This window comes from Oncorhynchus nerka, unplaced genomic scaffold (assembly GCF_034236695.1).
Source record: "Oncorhynchus nerka isolate Pitt River unplaced genomic scaffold, Oner_Uvic_2.0 unplaced_scaffold_1660, whole genome shotgun sequence".
In the NCBI taxonomy this organism is placed as follows: domain Eukaryota; kingdom Metazoa; phylum Chordata; class Actinopteri; order Salmoniformes; family Salmonidae; genus Oncorhynchus; species Oncorhynchus nerka.
This window is the reverse complement of record NW_027039659.1, coordinates 37,309-63,687: the sequence shown is the minus strand read 5'-3', so window position 1 is coordinate 63,687 and position 26,379 is coordinate 37,309. Positions and strand designations below refer to the sequence as shown.

The 26,379-nt window shown below is 51.1% G+C and overlaps 1 protein-coding gene across 1 annotated transcript; it reads left to right on the top strand.

Moving 5' to 3' along the window:
- The first annotated feature begins 630 nt into the window (after positions 1-630).
- On the top strand, positions 631-26,094 carry LOC135568166 (LIM domain only protein 7-like). The gene is made up of 14 exons (XM_065015140.1): positions 631-704; positions 851-914; positions 10,119-10,178; positions 10,687-10,722; positions 11,926-11,951; positions 12,053-12,160; positions 12,675-13,033; positions 14,327-14,371; positions 15,106-15,161; positions 18,840-19,023; positions 19,151-19,414; positions 22,334-22,442; positions 23,707-23,809; positions 25,973-26,094. Exons 1-14 carry the CDS (start codon positions 672-674, stop codon positions 25,993-25,995), a joined length of 1,470 nt encoding a protein of 489 aa, XP_064871212.1. The 5' UTR covers positions 631-671; the 3' UTR covers positions 25,996-26,094.
- Positions 26,095-26,379: the final 285 nt, after the last annotated feature.

The window sequence follows — 26,379 nt, the reverse complement described above, 5'->3', positions numbered from 1 at the left end:
ACTGGGTCAGAGGCCCTGTGGGACCGGGGCCTGTGTTGTGACGGACTGGGTCAGAGGCCCTGTGGGACCGGGGCCTGTGTTGTGACGGACTGGGTCAGAGGCCCTGTGGGACCGGGGCCTGTGTTGTGACGGACTGGGTCAGAGGCCCTGTGGGACCGGGGCCTGTGTTGTGACGGACTGGGTCAGAGCCCTGTGGGACCGGGGCCTGTGTTGTGACGGACTGGGTCAGAGGCCCTGTGGGACCGGGGCCTGTGTTAATGACGGACTGGGTCAGAGGCCCTGTGGGACCGGGGCCTGTCTTGTGACGGACTGGGTCAGAGGCCCTGTGGGACCGGGGCCTGTCTTGTGACGGACTGGTTCAGAGGCCCTGTGGGACCGGGGCCTGTCTTGTGACGGACTGGTTCAGAGGCCCTGTGGGACCGGGGCCTGTCTTGTGACGGACTGGTTCAGAGGCCCTGTGGGACCGGGGCCTGTGTTGTGACGGACTGGGTCAGAGGCCCTGTGGGACCGGGGCCTGTGTTGTGACGGACTGGGTCAGAGGCCCTGTGGGACCGGGGCCTGTGTTGTGACGGACTGGGTCAGAGGCCCTGTGAAACCGGGCCTCGATCATCCATCTGACCAGTGGTGCTCTGACACTTACAGGTCCAACTGATACCAGCGGAGATGCAACGATGGTGAAACTGGCCCAGATCAACGGACAAGAGGTCAATGTGTGCCTTTCCTTTTTTTTTTTTTTCGTCATACGACCAGTATTGACATCTCTTAATGCATTTACTGACATGATATGAGTGATGAAGGAAACAGGTTACAAACGAATGTAAATCTCTTGGTGTCTTTTCCCTTCTCTTAGGTGGTGACCTCTAAGAGCAGGAAGGGAGGTTTTCAGGACGATCCTCTGACTGTCCGAAGTAAAGGTAATGAATGAATGGACTGGGACTTGACAGTGCCTTCAGTGTGTGTAGCCTTGGCTGTGTGTTCCTACTGGCAGTCCACATGAATCCCATCTTTGGGAAAGGACCAATCAAATGAAGAGGACAGGTTGTGATCTATCCTGCTTGACAGTGTCTTCAGGAAGTATTCACACCCCTTGACTTTGTCCACATTTTGTGAGTCTGAATTTAAAATGGATAAAATGGAGGTTTTATGTCACTGGCCTTACACAACATCCCATAATGTCGGTGTAATTATGTTTTGAGATTTTTTTTGTTTTTTGAGAAATTCATAAAATAAATTAATTGCTGAAGTGACTTTGGTCAATAACTATTCGATCCTTTTGTTATGGCCTAAATAAGTTCAGGAGCAAAAAATATTCTCTCACTATGTGCGATTTATAGTGGTTTTTTTTAACATTGAACATTAAATAAATAATCACCACCTTTTCCAACCACAAAGACCAGGGAGGTTTTCCAACCACAAAGACCAGGGAGGTTTTCCAACCACAAAGACCAGGGAGGTTTTCCAACCACAAAGACCAGGAGGTTTTCCAACCACAAAGACCAGGGAGGTTTCCAACCACAAAGACCAGGGAGGTTTTCCAACCACAAAGACCAGGGAGGTTTTTCCAACCACAAAGACCAGGGAGGTTTTCCAACCACAAAGACCAGGAGGTTTCCAACCACAAAGACCAGGGAGGTTTTCCAACCACAAAGACCAGGGAGGTTTTCCAACCACAAAGACCAGGAGTTTTCCAACCACAAAGACCAGGGAGGTTTTCCAACCAAAGACCAGGGAGGTTTTCCAACCACAAAGACCAGGGAGGTTTTCCAACCACAAAGACCAGGAGGTTTCCAACCACAAAGACCAGGAGGTTTCCAACCACAATGACCAGGAGGTTTTTCCAACCACAAAGACCAGGAGGTTTTCCAACCACAATGACCAGGAGGTTTTCCAACCACAAAGACCAGGGAGTTTTCCAACCACAATGACCAGGAGGTTTTCCAACCACAATGACCAGGAGGTTTTCCAACCACAAAGACCAGGGAGGTTTCCAACCACAACCAGGAAGTTGTCCAACCACAAAGACCAGGGAGGTTTTCCAACCACAAAGACCAGGAGGCTCCAACCACAAAGACCAGGGAGGTTTTCCCAACCACAATTTCCAACCACAAAGGGAGGTTTTCCAACCACAAAGACCAGGGAGGTTTTCCAACCACAAAGACCAGGAGGTTTCCAACCACAAAGACCAGGGAGGTTTCCAACCACAAAGACCAGGGAGGTTTCCAACCACAAAGACCAGGGAGGTTTTCCAACCACAAAGACCAAAGACCAGGAGGTTTCCAACCACCACAAAGACCAGGGAGGTTTTCCAACCACAAAGACCAGGAGGTTTTCCAACCACAAAGACCAGGGAGGTTTTCCAACCACCCAGGGAGGTTTTCAACCACAAGACCAGGAGGTTTTCCAACCACAAAGACCAGGGAGGTTTTCCAACCACAAAGACCAGGAGGTTTTCCAACCACAAAGACCACCCAGGGAGGTTTTCCAACCACAAAGACCAGGGAGGTTTTCCAACCACAAAGACCAGGGAGGTTTTCCAACCACAAAGACCAGGGAGGTTTTCCAACCACAAAGACCAGGGAGGTTTTCCAACCACAAAGACCAGGGAGGTTTTTCAACCACAAAGACCAGGGAGGTTTTTCAACCACAAAGACCAGGGAGGTTTTTCAACCACAAAGACCAGGGAGGTTTTCCAACCACAAAGACCAGGGAGGTTTCCAACCACAAAGACCAGGGAGGTTTCCAACCACAAAGACCAGGGAGGTTTTCCAACCACAAAGACCAGGGAGGTTTCCAACCACAAAGACCAGGGAGGTTTTCCAACCACAAAGACCAGGGAGGTTTTCCAACCACAAAGACCAGGGAGGTTTTCCAGCCACAAAGACCAAGGAGGTTTTCCAACCACAAAGGGAGGTTTTCCAACCACAAAGACCAGGAGGTTTTCCAACCACAAAGACCAGGAGGTTTTCCAACCACAAAGACCAGGGAGGTTTTCCAACCACAAAGACCAGGGAGGTTTCCAACCACAAAGACCAGGAGGTTTTCCAACCACAAAGACCAGGGAGGTTTTCCAACCACAAAGACCAGGGAGGTTTTCCAACCACAAAGACCAGGGAGGTTTCCAACCACAAAGACCAGGGAGGTTTTCCAACCACAAAGACCAGGGAGGTTTTCCAACCACAAAGACCAGGGAGGTTTTCCAACCACAAGACCAGGAGGTTTTCCAACCACAAAGACCAGGGAGGTTTTCCAACCACAAAGACCAGGGAGGTTTTCAACCACAAAGACCAGGGAGGTTTTCCAACCACAAAGACCAGGGAGGTTTTCCAACCACAAAGACCAGGGAGGTTTTCCAACCACAAAGACCAGGAGGTTTTCCAACCACAAAGACCAGGGAGGTTTTCCAACCACAAAGACCAGGAGGTTTTCCAACCACAAAGACCAGGAGGTTTTCCAACCACAAAGACCAGGGAGGTTTTCCAACCACAAAGACCAGGAGGTTTTCCAACCACAAAGACCAGGAGGTTTTCCAACCACAAAGACCAGGGAGGTTTTCCAACCACAAAGACCAGGGAGGCTTCCAACCACAAAGACCAGGGAGGTTTTTCAACCACAAAGACCAGGGAGGTTTTTCAACCACAAAGACCAGGGAGGTTTTCCAACCACAAAGACCAGGGAGGTTTTCCAACCACAAAGACCAGGGAGGTTTTCCAACCACAAAGACCAGGGAGGTTTTTCAACCACAAAGACCAGGGAGGTTTTTCAACCACAAAGACCAGGGAGGTTTTCCAACCACAAAGACCAGGGAGGTCAACCACAAAGACCAGGGAGGTTTTCCAACCACAAAGACCAGGGAGGTTTCCAACCACAAAGACCAGGAGGTTTTCCAACCACAAAGACCAGGGAGGTTTTCCAACCACAAAGACCAGGGAGGTTTTCCAACCACAAAGACCAGGAGGTTTTCCAACCACAAAGACCAGGAGGTTTTCCAACCACAAAGACCAGGGAGGTTTTCCAACCACAAAGACCAGGGAGGTTTTCCAACCACAAAGACCAGGGAGGTTTTCCAACCACAAAGACCCAACCACAAAGGGAGGTTTTCCAACCACAAAGACCAGGAGGTTTTCCAACCACAAAGACCAGGGAGGTTTTCCAACCACAAAGACCAGGAGGTTTCCAACCACAAAGACCAGGGAGGTTTTCCAACCACAAAGACCAGGGAGGTTTTCCAACCACAAAGACCAGGGAGGTTTTCCAACCACAAAGACCAGGGAGGTTTTCCAACCACAAGACCAGGGAGGTTTTCCAACCACAAAGACCAGGGAGGTTTTCCAACCACAAAGACCAGGAGGTTTTCCAACCACAAAGACCAGGGAGGTTTTCCAACCACAAAGACCAGGGAGGTTTTCCAACCACAAAAGACCAGGGAGGTTTCCAACCACAAAGACCAGGGAGGTTTTCCAACCACAAAGACCAGGGAGGTTTTCCAACCACAAAGACCAGGGAGGTTTTCCAACCACAAAGACCAGGGAGGTTTTCCAACCACAAAGACCAGGAGGTTTTCCAACCAAAGACCAGGAGGTTTCCAACCACAAAGACCAGGGAGGTTTTCCAACCACAAAGACCAGGAGGTTTTCCAACCACAAAGACCAGGAGGTTTTCCAGGGGAGGTTTTCCAACCACAAAGACCAGGAGGTTTTCCAACCACAAAGACCAGGAGGTTTTCCAACCACAAAGACCAGGGAGGTTTTCCAACCACAAAGACCAGGGAGGTTTTCCAACCACAAAGACCAGGGAGGTTTTCCAACCACAAAGACCAGGGAGGTTTTCCAACCACAAAGACCAGGGAGGTTTCCAACCACAAAGACCAGGGAGGTTTTCCAACCACAAAGACCAGGAGGTTTTCCAACCACAAAGACCAGGGAGGTTTTCCAACCACAAAGACCAGGGAGGTTTTCCAACCACAAAGACCAGGGAGGTTTTCCAACCACAAAGACCAGGAGGCTTTCCAACCACAAAGACCAGGGAGGTTTTCCAACCACAAGACCAGGAGGTTTTCCAACCACAAAGACCAGGAGGTTTTCCAACCACAAAGACCAGGGAGGTTTTCCAACCACAAACCAGGAGGTTTTCCAACCACAAAGACCAGGGAGGTTTCCAACCACAAAGACCAGGAGGTTTTCCAACCACAAAGACCAGGGAGGTTTTCCAAACAGACCAGGAGGTTTTCCAACCAAAAGACCAGGGAGGTTTTCCAACCACAAAGACCAGGAGGTTTCCAACCACAAAGACCAGGGAGGTTTTCCAACCACAAAGACCAGGGAGGTTTTCCAACCACAAAGACCAGGGAGGTTTTCCAACCACAAAGACCAGGGAGGTTTTCCAACCACAAAGACCAGGGAGGTTTTCCAACCACAAAGACCAGGAGGCTTTCCAACCACAAAGACCAGGGAGGTTTTCCAACCACAAAGACCAGGGAGGTTTTCCAACCACAAAGACCAGGGAGGTTTTCCAACCACAAAGACCAGGGAGGTTTTCCAACCACAAAGACCAGGGAGGTTTTCCAACCACAAAGACCAGGGGAGGTTTTCCAACCACAAAGACCAGGAGGTTTTCCAACCACAAAGACCAGGGTTTTCCAACCACAAAGACCAGGGAGGTTTTCCAACCACAAAGACCAGGGAGGTTTTCCAACCACAAAGACCAGGGAGGTTTTCCAACCACAAAGAGGTTTTCCAGACCAGGGAGGTTTTTTTTCCAACCACAAAGACCAGGGAGGTTTTCCAACCACAAAGACCAGGGAGGTTTCCAGCCACAAGACCAGGGAGGTTCTTCCAACCACAAAGACCAGGAGGTTTCCAACCAAAAGACCAGGAGGTTTTCCAACCACAAAGACCAGGAGGTTTCCAACAAAGACCAGGGGTTTTCCAACCACAAAGACCAGGAGGTTTTCCAACCACAAAGACCAGGAGGTTTTCCAACCACAAAGACCAGGGAGGTTTCCAACCACAAAACCACAAAGACCAGGGAGGTTTTCCCAACCACAAAGACCAGGAGGTTTTCCAACCACAAAGACCAGGGAGGTTTTCCAACCACAAAGACCAGGGAGGTTTTCCAACCACAAAGACCAGGGAGGTTTTTTCCAACCACAAAGACCAGGAGGTTTTCCAACCACAAAGACCAGGGAGGTTTTCCAACCACAAAGACCAGGGAGGTTTTCCAACCACAAAGACCAGGAGGTTTTCCAACCACAAAGACCAGGGAGGTTTCCAACCACAAAGACCAGGGAGGTTTTCCAACCACAAAGACCAGGGAGGTTTTCCAACCACAAAGACCAGGGAGGTTTTCCAACCACAAAGACCAGGAGGTTTTCCAACCACAAAGACCAGGGGTTTCCAGACCAGTTTTCCAACCACAAAGACCAGGGGAGTTTTCCAACCACAAAGACCAGGGAGGTTTTCCAACCACAAAAGACCAGGGAGACCAGTTTTCCAACCACAAAGACCAGGGAGGTTTTCCAACCACAAAGACCAGGAGGTTTTCCAACCACAAAAAGACCAGGGAGGTTTTCCAACCACAAAGACCAGGGAGGTTTCCAACCACAAAGACAGGAGGTTTTCCAACCACAAAGACCAGGGAGGTTTTCCAACCACAAAGACCAGGGAGGTTTCCAACCACAAAGACCAGGGAGGTTTTCCAACCACAAAGACCAGGGAGGTTTTTTTCCAACCACAAAGACCAGGGAGGTTTTCCAACCAACAAAGACCAAACCACAAAAGACCAGGAGGTTTTCCAAAGACCAGGGAGGTTTCCACAAAGACCAGGAGGTTTTCCAACCACAAAGACCAGGGAGGTTTTCCAACCACAAAGACCAGGAGGTTTTCCAACCACAAAGACCAGGAGGTTTTCCAACCACAAAGACCAGGAGGTTTCCAACCACAAAGACCAGGAGGTTTCCAACCACAAAGACCAGGGAGGCTCCAACCAAAGACCAGGAGGTTTCAACCACAAAGACCAGGAGGTTTTCCAACCAACCACAAAAGACCAGGGAGGTTTTCCAACCACAAAGACCAGGGAGGTTTTCCAACCACAAAGACCAGGAGGTTTTCCAACCACAAAGACCAGGAGTTTTTCCAACCACAAAGACCAGGGAGGTTTTCCAACCACAAAGACCAGGAGGTTTTCCAACCACAAAGACCAGGGAGGTTTCCAACCAAAGACCAGGGAGGTTTTCCAACCACAAAGACCAGGAGGTTTTCCAACCACAAAAGACCAGGGAGGTTTTCCAACCAAAGACCAGGGAGTTTTCCCAACCACAAAGACCAGGGAGGTTTTCCAACCACAAAGACCAGGGAGGTTTCCAACCACAAAGACCAGGAGGTTTTCCAACCACAAAGACCAGGGAGGTTTCCAACCACAAAGACCAGGGAGGTTTTCCAACCACAAAGACCAGGAGGTTTCCCAACCACAAAGACCAGGAGGTTTTCCAACCACAAAGACCAGGGAGGTTTTTCCAAAAACCAGGTTTTCCCAAGAGACCCAGGGAGGTTTCCAACCAGGAGGTTTTCCAACCACAAAGACCAGGGAGGGTTTCCAACCACAAAGACCAGGAGGTTTTTCCAACCACAAAGACCAGGGAGGTTTTCCAACCACAAAGACCAGGGAGGTTTCCAACCACCAGGGAAAGACCAGGGAGGTTTTCAACCACAAAGACCAGGGAGGTTTTCCAACCACAAAGACCAGGGAGGTTTCCAACCACAAAGACCAGGGAGGTTTTCCAACCACAAAGACCAGGGAGGTTTTCCAACCACAAAGACCAGGAGGTTTTCCAGGACCAGGAGGTTTCCAACCACAAAGACCAGGAGGTTTTCCAACCACAAAGACCAGGGAGGTTTTCCAACCACAAAGACCAGGAGGTTTTCCAACCACAAAGACCAGGAGGTTTTCCAACCACAAAGACCAGGGAGGTTTTCCAACCACAAAGACCAGGGAGGTTTTCCAACCACAAAGACCAGGAGGTTTTCAACCACAAAGACCAGGGAGGTTTTCCAACCACAAAGACCAGGGAGGTTTTCCAACCACAAAGACCAGGGAGGTTTTCCAACCACAAAGACCAGGGAGGTTTTCCAACCACAAAGACCAGGGAGGTTTTCCAACCACAAAAGACCAGGAGGTTTTCCAACCACAAAGACCAGGGAGGTTTCCAACCACAAAGACCAGGAGGTTTCCAACCACAAAGACCAGGGAGGTTTTCCAACCACAAAGACCAGGGAGGTTTTCCAACCACAAAGACCAGGAGGTTTTCCAACCACAAAGACCAGGAGGTTTCCAACCACAAAGACCAGGGAGGTTTTCCAACCACAAAGACCAGGGAGGTTTTTCCAACCACAAAGACCAGGAGGTTTCCAACCACAAAGACCAGGGAGGTTTTCCAACCACAAAGACCAGGGAGGTTTTCCAACCACAAAGACCAGGAGGTTTCCAACCACAAAGACCAGGGAGGTTTTCCAACCACAAAGACCAGGGAGGTTTTCCAACCACAAAGACCAGGAGGTTTTCCAACCACAAAGACCAGGGAGGTTTTCCAACCACAAAGACCAGGAGGTTTTCCAACCACAAAGACCAGGAGGTTTTCCAACCACAAAGACCAGGGAGGTTTTCCAACCACAAAGACCAGGAGGTTTTCCAACCACAAAGACCAGGGAGGTTTTCCAACCACAAAGACCAGGAGGTTTTCCAACCACAAAGACCAGGGAGGTTTTCCAACCACAAAGACCAGGGACCAACCACAAAGACCAGGGAGGTTTTTTCCAACCACAAAGACCAGGGAGGTTTTCCAACCACAAAGACCAGGGAGGTTTTCCAACCACAAAGACCAGGGAGGTTTTCCAACCACAAAGACCAGGGAGGTTTTCCAACCACAAAGACCAGGGAGGTTTTCCAACCACAAAGACCAGGGAGGTTTTCCAACCACAAAGACCAGGGAGGTTTTCCAACCACAAAGACCACCTATTGGTAGATGGGTAGAAATAAATAAAAAGTAGACATTGAATATCCCTTTGAGGAAAGTGAAGTTATTAATCACACTTTGGATGGTGTATCAATACATCCAGTCACTACAAAGATACAGGCGTTCTTCCTAACTCAGTTGCCGAAGAGGAAGGAAACCACTCAGGGATTTCACCATGCCGCCAATGGTGACTTTAAAACAGTTCGAGTTTAATGGCTGTGATAGGAGAGAACTGAGGATGGATCAACATGGTTGTTACTCCACAATACTAACCAGTAAATGACGGAGCAAAGAGAAGGAAGTCTGTATAGAATAAAAAAAAAATCTAAAACATGCAACAAAAATGACGACAAATAATGAATTTATTGTCCTGAAAAGTTAATGTTTGGGACACATCAGACTTCCGCTCTCCATATGTTCAACCATAGAGGGGGCTGCATCATGTTATGGGTATGCTTGTCATCAGCACAGGCAAAATCCGAGAGGGACAGCTTCCACCAGACACTGGGAGAGGAACAAGTTTCCACATGACTATAACCTAAGGCCAAATGTAGACTGGAGTTGCTTACCAAGACGGAATGTTCCGGACTAGCTTAAAGTTTTCACTTAAAATCAGCTGGAAAATATATGGCAGGACTTAAATGATTGTCTAGCAATGATCAACAAGAGAGAGAGAGAGGGGGGAATTTAAATAATGTAGATATATATATTGTGAAATCCAAGTGTGTAAATCTCTTAGACTCACAGCTGTGATCGCTGCCAAAGGTGACTCTCTAACATGAATTGACTCAGGGGGTGTGAATACTTACGGAAATTAGATTTCTACATTACATTTACAAACATTTATAAAAACACTTTGTCATTATGGGGTTGTGTGTGTGTGTGTGTGTGTGTGATCTATTTAGTCAATTTTGAATTCAGGCTGTAACACAATAAAATGTGGAATAAGTCCAGGAGTATGAACACTTTGAAGACGATGTATCTTTGAAATGACTGTGAAGATTATTATTTTTTTCAGTTTCCTGGTAGTTCCCGGATGTTACTCTACGGAAACTCAGTTACTCTCTCACTTCCTCTTCTCTTTCACACTTCCTGTTTCCCCTCTGTGTAGAACACGATCTGATTGTTTTGAAAACCCAGAAAAGGAGAGCAGAGTTCTTTAATCAGGAAGGTAACAGTCAATGTTAATGTCTGTCGCCAGGCTTTGTTGTTGGCTGGGGCTTGTTGCTTTTATATTCCATTAGTCATTAAAGCCATTTATGCATTTTTGCTTTGTTGATTAAATCAACTCGGGTGATTTGCTTGTTTGTCCTCGAATCTGCTGCTCATATATATATATTAAACTCAAATATAAACGCAATGATTTTAGTTCATTTAAGTGAATCAAATTCATTAGGCCCTAATTGATGGATTTCACATGACTGGGAATACAAAGATGGTTTTGTTGGTCACATAGACCTCATCTATAGCTGGAGACGGGACCTCTCCTGGTGACCCAGTCTGTCCCTGGTGACCCAGTCTGTCCCTGGTGACCCAGTCTGTCCCTGGTGACCCAGTCTGTCCCTGGTGACCCAGTCTGTCCCTGGTGACCCAGTCTGTCCCTGGTGACCCAGTCTGTCCCTGGTGACCCAGTCTGTCCCTGTAGCTGGCGGCGTCATAATGCAGTTCTTTCTCCTCAGCCTCACCAGGAGTCAGCTCTATGGTCTACCTGTGTGGTGAGTGTGTGTGTGCAGTGCTCTGAAGTTGAAGCAACAACATTCCAGTATCTGGACCATCACTCCCAAGCAGCTCTGTGATTCGTTGATTACTACGTAGTCAGTGTGTGTGAATGTCAGCTGATTGGAGCTGTGGTTTGAGATCATTCAGAAGGCTCTATTGGGTCCTTGGTTTGCAGTGCTCTGATTAATTCAGAAGGCTCTATTGGACCCTTGGTTTGCAGTGCTTCCTGATACACCCAGAAGGCTCTATTGGGTTCATGGTTTGCAGTGCTCTGATTCATTCAGAAGGCTCTATTGGGTTCATGGTTTGCAGTGCTTCCTGATACACCCAGAAGGCTCTATTGGGTGCTTGGTTTGCAGTGCTCTGATTAATTCAGAAGGCTCTATTGGACCCTTGGTTTGCAGTGCTTCCTGATACACCCAGAAGGCTCTATTGGGTTCATGGTTTGCAGTGCTCTGATTCATTCAGAAGGCTCTATTGGGTTCTTGGTTTGCAGTGCTCTAATTCACCCAGAAGGCTCTATTGGACCCTTGGTTTGCAGTGCTCCCTGATTCATTCAGAAGGCTCTATTGGGTTCATGGTTTGCAGTGCTCTGATTAATTCAGAAGGCTCTATTGGGTTCTTGGTTTGCAGTGCTCTAATTCACCCAGAAGGCTCTATTGGGTTCTTGGTTTGCGGTGCTCTCTGATTCATTCAGAAGGCTCTATTGGGTGCTTGGTTTGCAGTGCTCTCTGATTAAATCATAAATAGAATGATGATAGATGTGGTGATATTATAAGTGAGCCCGATTTGGGCAAACATTTATTCTCACATTGGCTGACTGTTAACACACACTCTCTCCCCCCCTTTTCTCCTCGCTCTCTCTCTCTCTCCCCCTCTCTCTCTCTCTCTCTCTCCCCCTCTCTCTCTCTCTCTCCCCTCTCTCTCTCTCTCTCCCCTCTCTCTCTCTCTCTCCCCTCTCTCTCTCTCCCTCTCCCCCTCTCTCTCTCTCTCTCCCTCTCTCTCTCTCTCTCTCCCCCTCTCTCTCTCTCTCTCTCTCTCTCTCTCTCTCTCTCTCTCTCTCTCTCCCCTCTCTCTCTCTCTCTCCCCCTCTCTCACTCTCTCTCCCCCTCTCTCACTCTCTCTCCCCCTCTCTCACTCTCTCTCCCCCTCTCTCACTCTCTCTCCCCCTCTCTCCTCCCCCTCTCTCACTCTGTTAGGAGGATCGGCGTCGGCAATATCTGATGTAAGTCATAGGAACAAGATGGGGGAACACTGGCTCTTAAGGGTGTGTGTTGTGACTGAGTATTGGGGGGGTGGTGTGTAATATTCTGGGATGTCCTCCAGCTCCAGGTGCCGTCCCTCAGCACCTCCCCCTCCAGTTGGTCCTGGGACCCCGAGGAAGAGAGGAGGAGGCAGGAGAAGTGGCAGGAGGAGCAGGAGCGCCTCCTACAGGTCAGGAAGACATACATCCCGCTTAGCCTGGAACCACACTGAGCAAAGCCCTCTTAGCCTGGAACCACACTGAGTAAAGCCCTCTTAGCCTGGAACCACACTGAGCAAAGCCCGCTTAGCCTGGAACCACACTGAGCAAAGCCCGCTTAGCCTGGAACCACACTGAGCAAAGCCCGCTTAGCCTGGAACCACACTGAGCAAAGCCCGCTTAGCCTGGAACCACACTGAGCAAAGCCCGCTTAGCCTGGAACCACACTGAGTAAAGCCCGCTTAGCCTGGAACCACACTGAGTAAAGCCCGCTTAGCCTGGAACCACACTGAGTAAAGCCCACTTAGCCTAGAACCACACTGAGCAAATGCCACTGATCTTTGACTTCAGTGATTCAGTGTGGAACTGCTTCCATTGGACCTGTTCGTGCCCCATGTCTGTTATGATAAATAACCAATTCTGGGCTAAACTTACCCGTAGTCTGAGGAAGCTGATTGGACAGTTGTCTTGTGTGATGTTGTACAGGAGAAGTACCGTCAGGACCAAGAGAGACTGGATGCTGAGTGGCAACAGGCCCAGGAGGAGGCAGGGGTGGAGGTATACAGGCAGGCTGAGGTGACTCCTGATCCTCTACCGTCCAGATGCATCGTGGGATACGTAGTCCCTTGTGTCAAATCATCCACACCGAACATGGAGAGTTCAGGAGAGATGACCAATGGGATCGCTAGCCTTGCCAGTCCTCAGCCAGCCTTGAGCCAGCCCATGCCCTCTGTTGCCCATGTGGCATCCAATCAAAAGGTTGTTTTTGACGGGAGAAGGGAGGAGCCTCGTCCTCAAGGGAGGAAGCTGGAAGAGGAGACTGAAGTGACAGAAGGAGATAATTGGTGAGGAAGACCACATTATTTAGTTCTGGTGATGTTTTAAAGGCGTCCCTCTGCCCAGTGCATTGTGGGTTGAAAGAAGGAGAAGGAGATAATTGGTGAGGAAGACCACATTATTTAGTTCTGGTGATGTTTTAAAGGCGTCCCTCTGCCCAGTGGCACTACTGCTCAAGAGAAACAATTCCTTGATGCATTGTGGGTAAATTGTGACTGACTTATCTACAAATAATGACTAGTTTATGATTTCAAGGTGATTTGTGGACCAGTCAGTCACAACCTAGCTGGTTGCTGTCTAACAAGCTGTCTGCTGTCTGCAAATTGACTCTGCTGTGAATGTCCTCTCGCCCTGTCCTCTCACCCTGCCATTTGTGCCCTGTCCTCTCGCCCTGTCCTCTCGCCCTGCCATTTGTGCTCTGTCCTCTCGCCCTGTCCTCTCGCCCTGTCCTCTCGCCCTGCCATTTGCGCCCTGTCCTCTCGCCCTGTCCTCTCACCCTGTCCTCTCACCCTGCCATTTGTGCTCTGTCCTCTCACCCTGTCCTCTCACCCTGCCATTTGTGCTCTGTCCTCTCACCCTGTCCTCTCACCCTGTCCTCTCGCCCTGTCCTCTCGCCCTGCCATTTGTGCCCTGTCCTCTCGCCCTGCCATTTGTGCTCTGTCCTCTCACCCTGTCCTCTCGCCCTGCCATTTGTGCTCTGTCCTCTCGCTCTGTCCTCTCACCCTGCCATTTGCGCCCTGTCCTCTCGCCCTGTCCTCTCGCCCTGCCATTTGTGCCCTGTCCTCTCGCCCTGTCCTCTCGCCCTGTCCTCTCACCCTGCCATTTGTGCTCTGTCCCTCGCTCTGTCCCTCGCTCTGTCCCTCGCTCTGTCCCTCGCTCTGTCCTCTCGCTCTGTCCTCTCACCCTGCCATTTGTGCTCTGTCCTCTCGCCCTGTCCTCTCGCCCTGCCATTTGTGCCCTGTCCTCTCGCCCTGTCCTCTCGCCCTGTCCTCTCGCCCTGTCCTCTCGCCCTGTCCTCTCGCCCTGCCCTCTCGCCCTGTCCTCTCGCCCTGCCATTTGTGCCCTGTCCTCTCGCCCTGCCATTTGTGCCCTGTCCTCTCGCCCTGCCATTTGTGCCCTGTCCTCTCGCCCTGCCATTTGTGCCCTGTCCTCTCGCCCTGCCATTTGTGCCCTGTCCTCTCGCCCTGCCCTCTCGCCCTGTCCTCTCGCCCTGCCATTTGTGCTCTGTCCTCTCACCCTGCCATTTGTGTTCTGTCCTCTCTCCCTGTCCTGGCTGCCTCCTCTGCTGCCTCTGCCTCCAGGTCTGGGTACTCCTATGGTTTCACCCAGCTATCTATAGCTGACAGGTCAGTCAGTACTAGAGACTCCTATGGTTTCACCAAGCTAGGGGGCTTGGGAGTGCACCTTTGTGATGACAAACTGTCAATGAATTGTGTGATATTCGTATGACTAGTTGTGCTCAGTGTTTGTATGTGTGAGTACTGCAGGGTGTTGTCTTGTATAACCTGACAGACTTGTGTGTGAGTACTGCAGGGTGTTGTCTTGTATAACCTGACAGACTTGTGTGAGTATTGCAGGGTGTTGTCTTGTATAATCTGACAGACTTGTGTGTGAGTATTGCAGGGTGTGGTCTTGTGTGTGAGTATTGCAGGGTGTTGTCTTGTGTGTGAGTACTGCAGGGTGTTGTCTTGTGTGTGAGTACTGCAGGGTGTGGTCTTGTGTGTGAGTACTGCAGGGTGTGGTCTTGTGTGTGAGTACTGCAGGGTGTGGTCTTGTGTGTGAGTACTGCAGGGTGTGGTCTTGTGTGTGAGTACTGCAGGGTGTGGTCTTGTGTGTGAGTACTGCAGGGTGTGGTCTTGTGTGTGAGTACTGCAGGGTGTTGTCTTGTGTGTGAGTACTGCAGGGTGTGGTCTTGTGTGTGAGTACTGCAGGGTGTTGTCTTGTGTGTACTGGAGGGTGTGGTCTTGTGTGTGAGTACTGCAGGGTGTGGTCTTGTGTGTGAGTACTGCAGGGTGTGGTCTTGTGTGTGAGTACTGCAGGGTGTTGTATAACCTGACAGACTTGTGTGTTTGTTGATCAGGATGAAATCCAAGTCCTCCCCATCGCTGGAGGGTTTCCACAGACAGGAGGTGAAAGGTCAGACTCTGCTGTTGACTGTCCCTCTGTTTAATGAGTGGGTTCCCCATTCCAAACCCAGCCTTGATGTTGATGCACTTTACACCATGTTGGTCAAATCTAACCAGGCCTCATTTACCCTAGGCCCAGGGAGACAGGGGTGGGGTGGGTAATGACCTAACCAGTCCTCTCATTTAGCCTGGGGTGGGTAGTGACTCTAACCAGTCCTCTCATTCAGCTGAGGCCCAGGGAGACGGGGGTGGGGTGGGTAATGACTCTATCCAGTCCTCTCATTTAGCCGAGGCCCAGGGGGTGGGGTGGGTAATGACTCTAACCAGTCCTCTCATTTAGCCGAGGCCTTGGGGTGGGGAATGACTAACCAGTCCTCTCATTTAGCTGAGGCTCAGGGAGACAGGGGTGGGTAATGACTCTAACCAGTCCTCTCAGGGTGGGAGACAGGGGTGGGGTGGGTAATGACTCTATCCAGTCCTCTCATTTAGCCGAGGCCCAGGGTGGGGTGGGTAATGACTCTAACCAGTCCTCTCATTTAGCTGAGGCTCAGGGAGACAGGGGTGGGTAATGACTCTAACCAGTCCTCTCATTTAGCTGAGTCCCAGGGAGACAGGGGTGGGGTGGGTAATGACTCTATCCAGTCCTCTCATTTAGCTGAGGCCCAGGGGGTGGGGTGGGTAATGACTCTAACCAGTCCTCTCATTTAGCTGAGGCCCAGGGAGACAGGGGTGGGGTGGGTAATGACTAACCAGTCCTCTCATTTAGCCCAGGCCCAGGGAGACAGGGGTGGGGTGGGTAATGACCCTAACCAGTTCTCTCATTTAGCCCAGGCCCAGGGAGACAGGGGTGGGGTGGGTAATGACTCTAACCAGTCCTCTCATTTAGCTGAGGCTCAGGGAGACAGGGGTGGGTAATGACACTAACCGGTCCTCTCATTTAGCTGAGTCCCAGCGAGACAGGGGTGGGTAATGACTCTAACCAGTCATCTCATTTAGCCGAGGCCCAGGGAGACTGGGTGGGTAATGACTCTAACCAGTCCTCTCATTTAGCCGAGGCCCAGGGAGACTGGTGGGTAAATGACTCTAACCAGTCCTCTCATTTAGCTGAGGCTCAGGGAGACTGGACTGGAGTGGGGTGGGTAATGACTCTAACCAGTCCTCTCATTTAGCTGAGGCTCAGGGAGACAGGGGTGGGGTGGGTAATGACTCTAACCAGTCCTCTCATTTAGCCGAGGCCCAGGGGGTGGGGTGGGTAATGACTCTAACCAGTCCTCTCATTTAGCTGAGGCTCAGGGAGACAGGGGTGGGTAATGACTCTAACCAGTCCTCTCATTTAGCTGAGTCCCAGGGAGACAGGGGTGGGGTGGGTAATGACTCTATCCAGTCCTCTCATTTAGCTGAGGCCCAGGGGGTGGGGTGGGTAATGACTCTAACCAGTCCTCTCATTTAGCTGAGGCCCAGGGAGACAGGGGTGGGGTGGGTAATGACTAACCAGTCCTCTCATTTAGCCCAGGCCCAGGGAGACAGGGGTGGGGTGGGTAATGACCCTAACCAGTTCTCTCATTTAGCCCAGGCCCAGGGAGACAGGGGTGGGGTGGGTAATGACTCTAACCAGTCCTCTCATTTAGCTGAGGCTCAGGGAGACAGGGTGGGTAATGACACTCCTCTCATTTAGCTGAGTCCCAGCGAGACAGGGGTGGGTAATGACTCCCAGGGCCGAGGCCCAGGGAGACTGGGTGGGTAATGACTCTAACCAGTCCTCTCATTTAGCCGAGGCCCAGGGAGACTGGTGGGTAAATGACTCTAACCAGTCCTCTCATTTAGCTGAGGCTCAGGGAGACTGGACTGGAGTGGGGTGGGTAATGACTCTAACCAGTCCTCTCATTTAGCTGAGGCTCAGGGAGACAGGGGTGGGGTGGGTAATGACTCTAACCAGTCCTCTCATTTAGCCGAGGCCCAGGGGTGGGGTGGGTAATGACTCTAACCAGTCCTCTCATTTAGCTGAGGCTCAGGGAGACAGGGGTGGGTAATGACTCTAACCAGTCCTCTCATTTAGCTGAGTCCCAGGGAGACAGGGGTGGGGTGGGTAATGACTCTATCCAGTCCTCTCATTTAGCTGAGGCCCAGGGGGTGGGGTGGGTAATGACTCTAACCAGTCCTCTCATTTAGCTGAGGCCCAGGGAGACAGGGGTGGGGTGGGTAATGACTAACCAGTCCTCTCATTTAGCCCAGGCCCAGGGAGACAGGGGTGGGGTGGGTAATGACCCTAACCAGTTCTCTCATTTAGCCCAGGCCCAGGGAGACAGGGGTGGGGTGGGTAATGACTCTAACCAGTCCTCTCATTTAGCTGAGGCTCAGGGAGACAGGGGTGGGTAATGACACTAACCGGTCCTCTCATTTAGCTGAGTCCCAGCGAGACAGGGGACTGGGTGGGTGGACTGACTCTAACCAGTCCTCTCTCATTTAGCTGAGGCTCCAGGGGGTGGGTAATGACTCTAACCAGTCCTCTCATTTAGCTGAGGCTCAGGGAGACAGGGGTGGGGTGGGTAATGACTCTAACCAGTCCTCTCATTTAGCCGAGGCCCAGGGAGACGGGTGGGTAAATGACTCTAACCAGTCATCTCATTTAGCCGAGGCCCAGGGAGACTGGGTGGGTAATGACTCTAACCAGTCCTCTCATTTAGCTGAGGCCCAGGGAGACGGGGGTGGGGTGGGTAATGACTCTAACCAGTCCTCTCATTTAGCTGATGCCCAGGGAGACGGGGGTGGGGTGGGTAATGACTCTAACCAGTCCTCTCATTTAGCTGAGGCCCAGGGAGACAGGGGTGGGTAATGACTCTAACCGGTCCTCTCATTTAGCTGATGCCCAGGGAGACGGGGGTGGGGTGGGTAATGACTCTAACCAGTCCTCTCATTTAGCTGAGGCTCAGGGAGACAGGGGTGGGTCCTCTCATTTAGTGGGCCCAGGAGACAGGGGTGACTCTAACCAGTCCTCTCATTTAGCCGAGGCCCAGGGAGACTTGGGTAATGACTCTAAGCAGTCCTCTCATTTAGCCCAGGGAGACAGGGGTGGGGTGGGTAATGACTCTAACCAGTCCTCTCATTTAGCCGAGGCCCAGGGAGACGGGTGGGGTGGGTAATGACTCTAACCAGTCCTCTCATTTAGCCGAGGCCCAGGGAGACAGGGGTGGGTAATGACTCTAACCAGTCCTCTCATTTAGCCGAGGCCCAGGGAGACAGGGGTGGGTAATGACTCTAACCAGTCCTCTCATTTTTCCTCTCATTTAGCCGAGGCCCAGGGAGACTGGGGTGGGTAATGACTCTAAGCAGTCCTCTCATTTAGCCGAGTCCTCAGGAGACCAGGGTAATGGTCCTCTCATTTAGGGTAATGGGTGGGGTGGGTAATGACTCTAACCAGTCCTCTCATTTAGCCGAGGACCAGGGTAATGACTCTAACCAGTCCTCTCATTTAGCCGAGGACCAGGGTAATGACTCTAACCAGTCCTCTCATTTAGCCGAGGACCAGGGTAATGACTCCTCACCTTTCTGTAATGTGAGGGATTTGTTTTTTTGGTTGTTGGAATAATATTGTTGGACATTGCTCAAATGACTGTCCTTTTTATTGGTCTTTCTGCACGGACTATGATTGGTTATACCGTCGTGACTCTGCTCTCCGGTTGGTTATTAGGCGCTACCAGGGAGGTCGCTAGGAGGAAGCCTCCTCAGAGCATGTCGTTAGTAGAGGCTGAGAGGCAACAGATCCTGGACGAGATGAGGAAGAGGACCGCTCTGCTGACCGACAACAGCTGGATACGACAACGCTCCACCTCTGACAACAAACAACCAGCTAACCGGCGAGGGCCTTTGAGGAGGTAGGGGGGGGTTGGCAACCCAGTAACCGGCGAGGGCCTATGAGGAGATAGGAGGGGGTGTGCCATTTGGACCGTACCTCTCTCTACGTGACCTGTTATTTGACCTCTCCATCTGTCCTCTCGGCAGGTACGACTCTCTGGACAACCTTCCCTCTTCTTCCACCCTGCTCTCCAACCCCCAACGCCCCCACTCCTCCCTGGGTTTCTCCGCCCCGTACCGCACCCCCTCCTCCCGGCACAGCATGGGTGTGGCCCTGGGGGGTTACTCCAACGGGACCCAGAAGCACAGCCCTACCTGGCCCCGCCCCTTCAGCACATCTTCCCCCCCGCCCAACACCGGAGAGGAACCCGCCACCGGCGAATCACGACCCGTCTCACAGCAACACCACCGGTAATGGACCAATCAGGACTTGTGTTTGTATGTTTAAAATGTACAGTGCATTTTGAAAGCGTTCAGAGCCCTTGACTTTGTTACATTACAGCCTTGTTCAAAAATGGATTAAATCATTTTTTCCCCCTCATCATATCTATACCCCATAATGACATCACAATACCCCATAATGACATCACAATACCCCATAATGACATCAATACCCCATAATGACATCACCCCCATAATGACATTACAATACCCCATAATGACAAACATTTTTTTTCCACTTTTATTAAAGATTACTCATTTACTTAAGTATTCAGACCCTTTAATCAGGACTTTGTTGAAGGCATCTGTGGCAGCGATTACAGCCTCGAGTCTTCTTGGATATGACGAGAGAGCTGTCCCGAAGCCACTGCTGTGTTGTCTTGGCTGTGTGAACTTTCACTCCAGTCAGAGGTCCTGAGCACTTCGCTCCGTTCATCTTTCCCTCGATCCAGACTAGTCTCTCAGTCCCTGCCGTTGAAAAACATCCCCTCAGCATGATGCTGCCACCACCATGCTTCACCGTAGAGATGGTGCCAGGTTTCCTACAGACGTGATGCTGCCACCACCATGCTTCGCCGTAGGGACGGTGCCAGGTTTCCTACAGATGTGATGTTGCCACAACCTGGCACCGTCCCTACGGCGAAGCTTGGTGGTGGCAACATCACATCTGTAGGAAACCTGGCACCGTCCCTACGGCGAAGCATTGGTGGTGGCAGCATCACGTCTGTAGGAAACCTGGCACCGTCACTACGGCGAAGCTTGGTGTTCTCCAGACGTGATGCTGCCACCACCAAGCTTCACCGTAGGGACGGTGCCAGGTTTCCTACAGATGTGATGCTTGGCATTCAGGCCAAATAGTTCAATCTTGGTTTCATCAGACCAGAGAATCTTGTTTCTCACGGTCTGAGTGTCCTTTAGGTGCCTTTTGGCAAACTCAGGCTGTCATGTGTCTTACTGAGGAGTAGCTTCTGTCTGGCCACTCTACCATAAAGGCCTGATTGGTGGAGTGCGGCAGAGATGGTTGTCCTTCTGGAAGGTTCTCTCATCTCCACAGAGGAACTCTGGAGCTCTGTCAGTGACCATCTGGTTCTTGGTCACCTCCCTGGCCAAGGCCCTTTTCCCCCGATTGCTCAGTTTGGCCAGGCAGCCAGATATAGGAAGAGTCTTGGTGGTTCCAAACTTCTACCATTTAAGAAACGATGGAGGCCACTGTGTTCTTGGGGTACTTCAATGCTGCAGAATTTGTGGGTACCCTTTCCCCAGATCTGTGCCTCGACACAATCCTGTCTCAGAGCTCTACGGACAATTCCTTTGACCTCATGGCTTGGTTTTTGCTCTGACCTTATAGACAGGTGTCTTTCCAAATCATGTCCAATCTATTTAATTTACCACAGGTGAACTTCCAATCAACTTGTAGACAGATCTTTAGGATGATCAATTTCAAGTCTCATAGCAAATTGTCTGAATACTTCTGTAAATAAGGTGTTTCTGTTTTTTTGTAAGGTGTCTAAAAACTTGTATTCACTATGTCACTATGGGGTCTTGATGTCACTATGGGGTCTTGATGTCACTATGGGGTCTTGATGTCACTATGGGGTCTTGATGTCACTATGGGGTCTTGATGTCACTATGGGGTCTTGATGTCATGATGATGTCACTATGGGGTCTTGTGATCACTATGGGGTCTTGATGTCACTATGGGGTCTTGATGTCACTATGGGGTCTTGATGTCACTATGGGGTCTTGTGATGTCACTATGGGGTCTTGTGATGTCACTATGGGGTCTTGTGATGTCACTATGGGGTCTTGTGATGTCACTATGGGGTCTTGTGATGTCACTATGGGGTCTTGATGTCACTATGGGGTCTTGTGATGTCACTATGGGGTCTTGTGTTTAGATTGAGGAAGAAATCATGTTGGCAGGCTTTTATCGGGCTTTAATGTAACAGAATGTGGATGAAGTCAAGGGGTGTGAACACTTTCCAAATCTTTTTGTTTCAGTGATGTAGTCTCCTCATAGTCTGATCCCAGAGAGGAGATTAGAGAGGTGACTAGTCATTAGTAACGAGGATGAATGCATGATAAACAGTCTCTGGAACAGAGAACGGGCTTCATGCAAATTACAATAAGTCATAGGGCTGGTAGTCATAATACATTAGACACAACTGAAATTGGGTTTTTATTTTCACAACGTCCCTTATCTTCCTGGTGAACTTGAAACTCATCGTCCAGCCGTATACCAAGGCTTTCAATGGATGTTCCCCCAGACCTTGTGGATCAGTCAGTCATCCCCCTCTCATCCTACCCCCAGACCTTGTGGATCAGTCAGTCATCCCCCTCTCTCTCATCTTACCCCCAGACCTTGTGGATCAGTCAACCCCCTCTCTCTCATCTTACCCCCAGACCTTGTGGATCAGTCAGTCATCCCCCTCTCATCTTACCCCCAGACCTTGTGGATCAGTCGGTCATCCCCCTCTCATCTTACCCCCAGACCTTGTGGATCAGTCGGTCATCCCCCTCTCATCTTACCCCCAGACCTTGTGGATCAGTCGGTCATCCCCCTCTCTCATCTTACCCCCAGACCTTGTGGATCAGTCGGTCATCCCCCCAGACCTCTCTCTCATCTTACCCCCAGACCTTGTGGATCAGTCGGTCATCCCCCTCTCTCATCATCTTACCCCCAGACCTTGTGGATCAGTCGGTCATCTCTCTCATCTTACCCCCAGACCTTGTGGATCAGTCGGTCATCTCTCTCATCTTACCCCCAGACCTTGTGGATCAGTCGGTCATCTCTCTCATCTTACCCCCAGACCTTGTGGATCAGTCGGTCATCCCCCTCTCATCCTGTTTGTTTCTTCCTGTGTGTCCCCGTCCCCTCTCTCCCTCCAGAGTGCTGACTTCTCGTCAGGTGTGTTCAGTGTGTGTGTGTCCTATGGGCAGAGGGGCTGCCATGGTCATTGAGACCCTGAACCTCTGCTTCCACCTGGCCTGTTTTCAGGTGAGAGTCTGGTCTGGACCTCCATTCACCTGGTTGGAGGAGAGGTCCTCTACTAAACCTGTCAGCACATCACCTTTCACAGCATGAGCTAATGGGCACTGTAGCAGACTGACTGACTGGCTTCACCTGGGCTCTGTAGCAGACTGACTGACTGGCTTCACCTGGGCACTGTAGCAGACTGACTGACTGGCTTCACCTGGGCTCTGTAGCAGACTGACTGACTGGCTTCACCTGGGCACTGTAGCAGACTGACTCGCTTCACCTGGGCACTGTAGCAGACTGACTGACTGGCTTCACCTGGGCACTGTAGCAGACTGACTGACTGGCTTCACCTGGGCACTGTAGCAGACTGACTGACTGGCTTCACCTGGGCACTGTAGCAGACTGACTGACTGGCTTCACCTGCACTGCTTGCAGACTGTAGGGCTGGTAATGCTAACTCTCTCCCCACACGGTGGTAGGGCTGGTAATGCTAACTCTCTCTCCCCACACGGTGGTAGGGCTGGTAATGCTAACTCTCTCTCCCCACACGGTGGTAGGGCTGGTAATGCTAACTCTCTCTCCCCACACGGTGGTAGGGCTGGTAATGGTAACTCTTTCTCCCCACACGGTGGTAGGGCTGGTAATGCTAACTCTCTCTCTCCACACGGTGGTAGGGCTGGTAATGCTAACTCTCTCTCTCCACACGGTGGTAGGGCTGGTAATGCTAACTCTCTCTCCCCACACGGTGGTAGGGCTGGTAATGCTAACTCTCTCTCTCCACACGGTGGTAGGGCTGGTAATGCTAACTCTCTCCTCACACGGTGGTAGGGCTGGTAATGCTAACTCTCTCCTCACACGGTGGTAGGGCTGGTAATGCTAACTCTCTCTCCACACGGTGGTAGGGCTGGTAATGCTAACTCTCTCTCCCCACACGGTGGTAGGGCTGGTAATGCTAACTCTCTCTCCACACGGTGGTAGGGCTGGTAATGCTAACTCTCTCTCCACACGGTGGTAGGGCTGGTAATGCTAACTCTCTCCTCACACGGTGGTAGGGCTGGTAATGCTAACTCTCCCTCTCCACGGTGGTAGGGCTGGTAATGCTAACTCTCCCCCTCCACGGTGGTAGGGCTGGTAATGCTAACTCTCCCTCTCCACGGTGGTAGGGCTGGTAATGCTAACTCTCGCGCCACGGTGGTAGGGCTGGTAATCACTGGTTGAATGATGCTAATCAGTGTTTTAGTTGATTCTCCTGATTCACAGTCCATCTTCTCCTCTCCCTCAGTGTGTGGACTGCAGGTGCCGACTTGGAGGGTCAGAGGTCAGAGCCCAGATCAGAATCAGCAACGGGAAGCCTTACTGTGACCCCTGCTACATCCGACTCAAGTGTAAGTCATTTCTACAGAACATAAAGGAGTCCGATAAGAATCTCCCTCCTCCCAATGTATCCAAGTCATTTTACTCTGCTGGCCCGTTCTACTGGTCCACCTGCTCGGTCCCTGCACCTCATTTTACTCTGCTGGCCCGTTCTACTGGTCCACCTGCTCTGTCGGTCGTTGCACCTCATTTTACTCTGCTGGCCCGTTCTACTGGTCCACCTGCTCTCACTGCACCTCATTTTACTCTGCTGGCCCGTTCTACTGGTCCACCTGCTCGGTCCCTGCACCTCATTTTACTCTGCTGGCCCGTTCTACTGGTCCACCTGCTCGGTCCCTGCACCTCATTTTACTCTGCTGGCCCGTTCTACTGGTCCACCTGCTCGGTCCCTGCACCTCATTTTACTCTGCTGGCCCGTTCTACTGGTCCACCTGCTCTCACTGCACCTCATTTTACTCTGCTGGCCCGTTCTATTGGTCCACCTGCTCTCACTGCACCTCATTTTACTCTGCTGGCCCGTTCTACTGGTCCACCTGCTCGGTCCCTGCACCTCATTTTACTCTGCTGGCCCGTTCTACTGGTCCACCTGCTCTCACTGCACCTCATTTTACTCTGCTGGCCCGTTCTACTGGTCCACCTGCTCTCACTGCACCTCATTTTACTCTGCTGGCCCGTTCTACTGGTCCACCTGCTCTCACTGCACCTCATTTTACTCTGCTGGCCCATTCTACTGGTCCACCTGCTCGGTCCCTGCACCTCATTTTACTCTGCTGGCCCGTTCTACTGGTCCACCTGCTCGGTCCCTGCACCTCATTTTACTCTGCTGGCCCGTTCTACTGGTCCACCTCTGTCGGTCGTTGCACCTCATTTTACTCTGCTGGCCCGTTCTACTGGTCCACCTGCTCTCACTGCACCTCATTTTACTCTGCTGGCCCGTCCACCTGCTCTGCACCTCATTTTACTCTGCTGGCCCGTTCTACTGGTCCACCTGCTCGGTCCCTGCACCTCATTTTACCTCATTTTACTCTGCTGGCCCGTTCTACTGGTCCACCTGCTCTCACTGCACCTCATTTTACTCTGCTGGCCCGTTCTACTGGTCCACCTGCTCTCACTGCACCTCATTTTACTCTGCTGGCCCGTTCTACTGGTCCACCTGCTCGGTCCCTGCACCTCATTTTACTCTGCTGGCCCGTTCTACTGGTCCACCTCTGTCGGTCGTTGCACCTCATTTTACTCTGCTGGCCCGTTCTATTGGTCCACCTGCTTTCACTGCACTTCATTTTACTCTGCTGGCCCGTTCTACTGGTCCACCTGCTCGGTCCCTGCACCTCATTTTACTCTGCTGGCCCGTTCTACTGGTCCACCTGCTCTCACTGCACCTCATTTTACTCTGCTGGCCCGTTCTACTGGTCCACCTGCTCTCACTGCACCTCATTTTACTCTGCTGGCCCGTTCTACTGGTCCACCTGCTCTCACTGCACCTCATTTTACTCTGCTGGCCCGTTCTACTGGTCCACCTGCTCGGTCCCTGCACCTCATTTTACTCTGCTGGCCCGTTCTACTGGTCCACCTGCTCGGTCCCTGCACCTCATTTTACTCTGCTGGCCCGTTCTACTGGTCCACCTGCTCGGTCCCTGCACCTCATTTTACTCTGCTGGCCCGTTCTACTGGTCCACCTGCTCTCACTGCACCTCATTTTACTCTGCTGGCCCGTTCTATTGGTCCACCTGCTCTCACTGCACCTCATTTTACTCTGCTGGCCCGTTCTACTGGTCCACCTGCTCTCACTGCACCTCATTTTACTCTGCTGGCCCGTTCTACTGGTCCACCTGCTCGGTCCCTGCACCTCATTTTACTCTGCTGGCCCGTTCTACTGGTCCACCTCTGTCGGTCGTTGCACCTCATTTTACTCTGCTGGCCCGTTCTATTGGTCCACCTGCTTTCACTGCACTTCATTTTACTCTGCTGGCCCGTTCTATTGGTCCACCTGCTCGGTCCCTGCAACTTTTTAATGAGAACATACCTGACATGAATATGGTGAATGTCTATTTAGAGAAGGTGGGACTGCCATTTTGGAAGTACTGTCCAAGTACTCTGTAATTAGATGTGTCATTACTACATCAGATGTTTTATTAGATCAGACATAATCAGATGTCCTCTTATCAACCTTTCAGCCCACCTTGCCACCTCCCTGTGACCAGAATGCATTGCAGCAGATTGAGGAAGAGACGACGACGACGACATCAACCTCAAACACGACAATGGAGATCTTGACTATGACCTCGTGTTGACCTTGTATTTAGAGCTGGGTTGACCTTTCTTTTAGGGAACAATGTACCGATTTATACTATTGGCTGTGACTCAAATGGCTTCCTATTCCCTACATAGTGCACTACTACCCATAGGGCTCTGGTCAAAAGTAGTGCACTTATGTAGGGAATAGGGGGCAGTTTGGGACATGTCTCAAAGATGCAGTTTTGGCGTTCTTCCTAGTTGATTAACTACTGTACTTGTCCACATACCCTATGTCTCTGACTAAGATGCAGTTTTGGCGTTCTTCCTAGTTCATTAACTACTGTAC

Bases quoted from the DNA above. Each gene is read 5' to 3' on its own strand.
- LOC135568166 (XM_065015140.1), top strand. From the start codon at position 672: ATGGTGAAACTGGCCCAGATCAACGGACAAGAG. The intron at 12,161-12,674 runs GTCAGGAAGACA...GATGTTGTACAG, and splicing joins AGCAGGAGCGCCTCCTACAG to GAGAAGTACCGTCAGGACCA. The intron at 23,810-25,972 runs GTAAGTCATTTC...TCAACCTTTCAG, and splicing joins CTGCTACATCCGACTCAAGT to CCCACCTTGCCACCTCCCTG.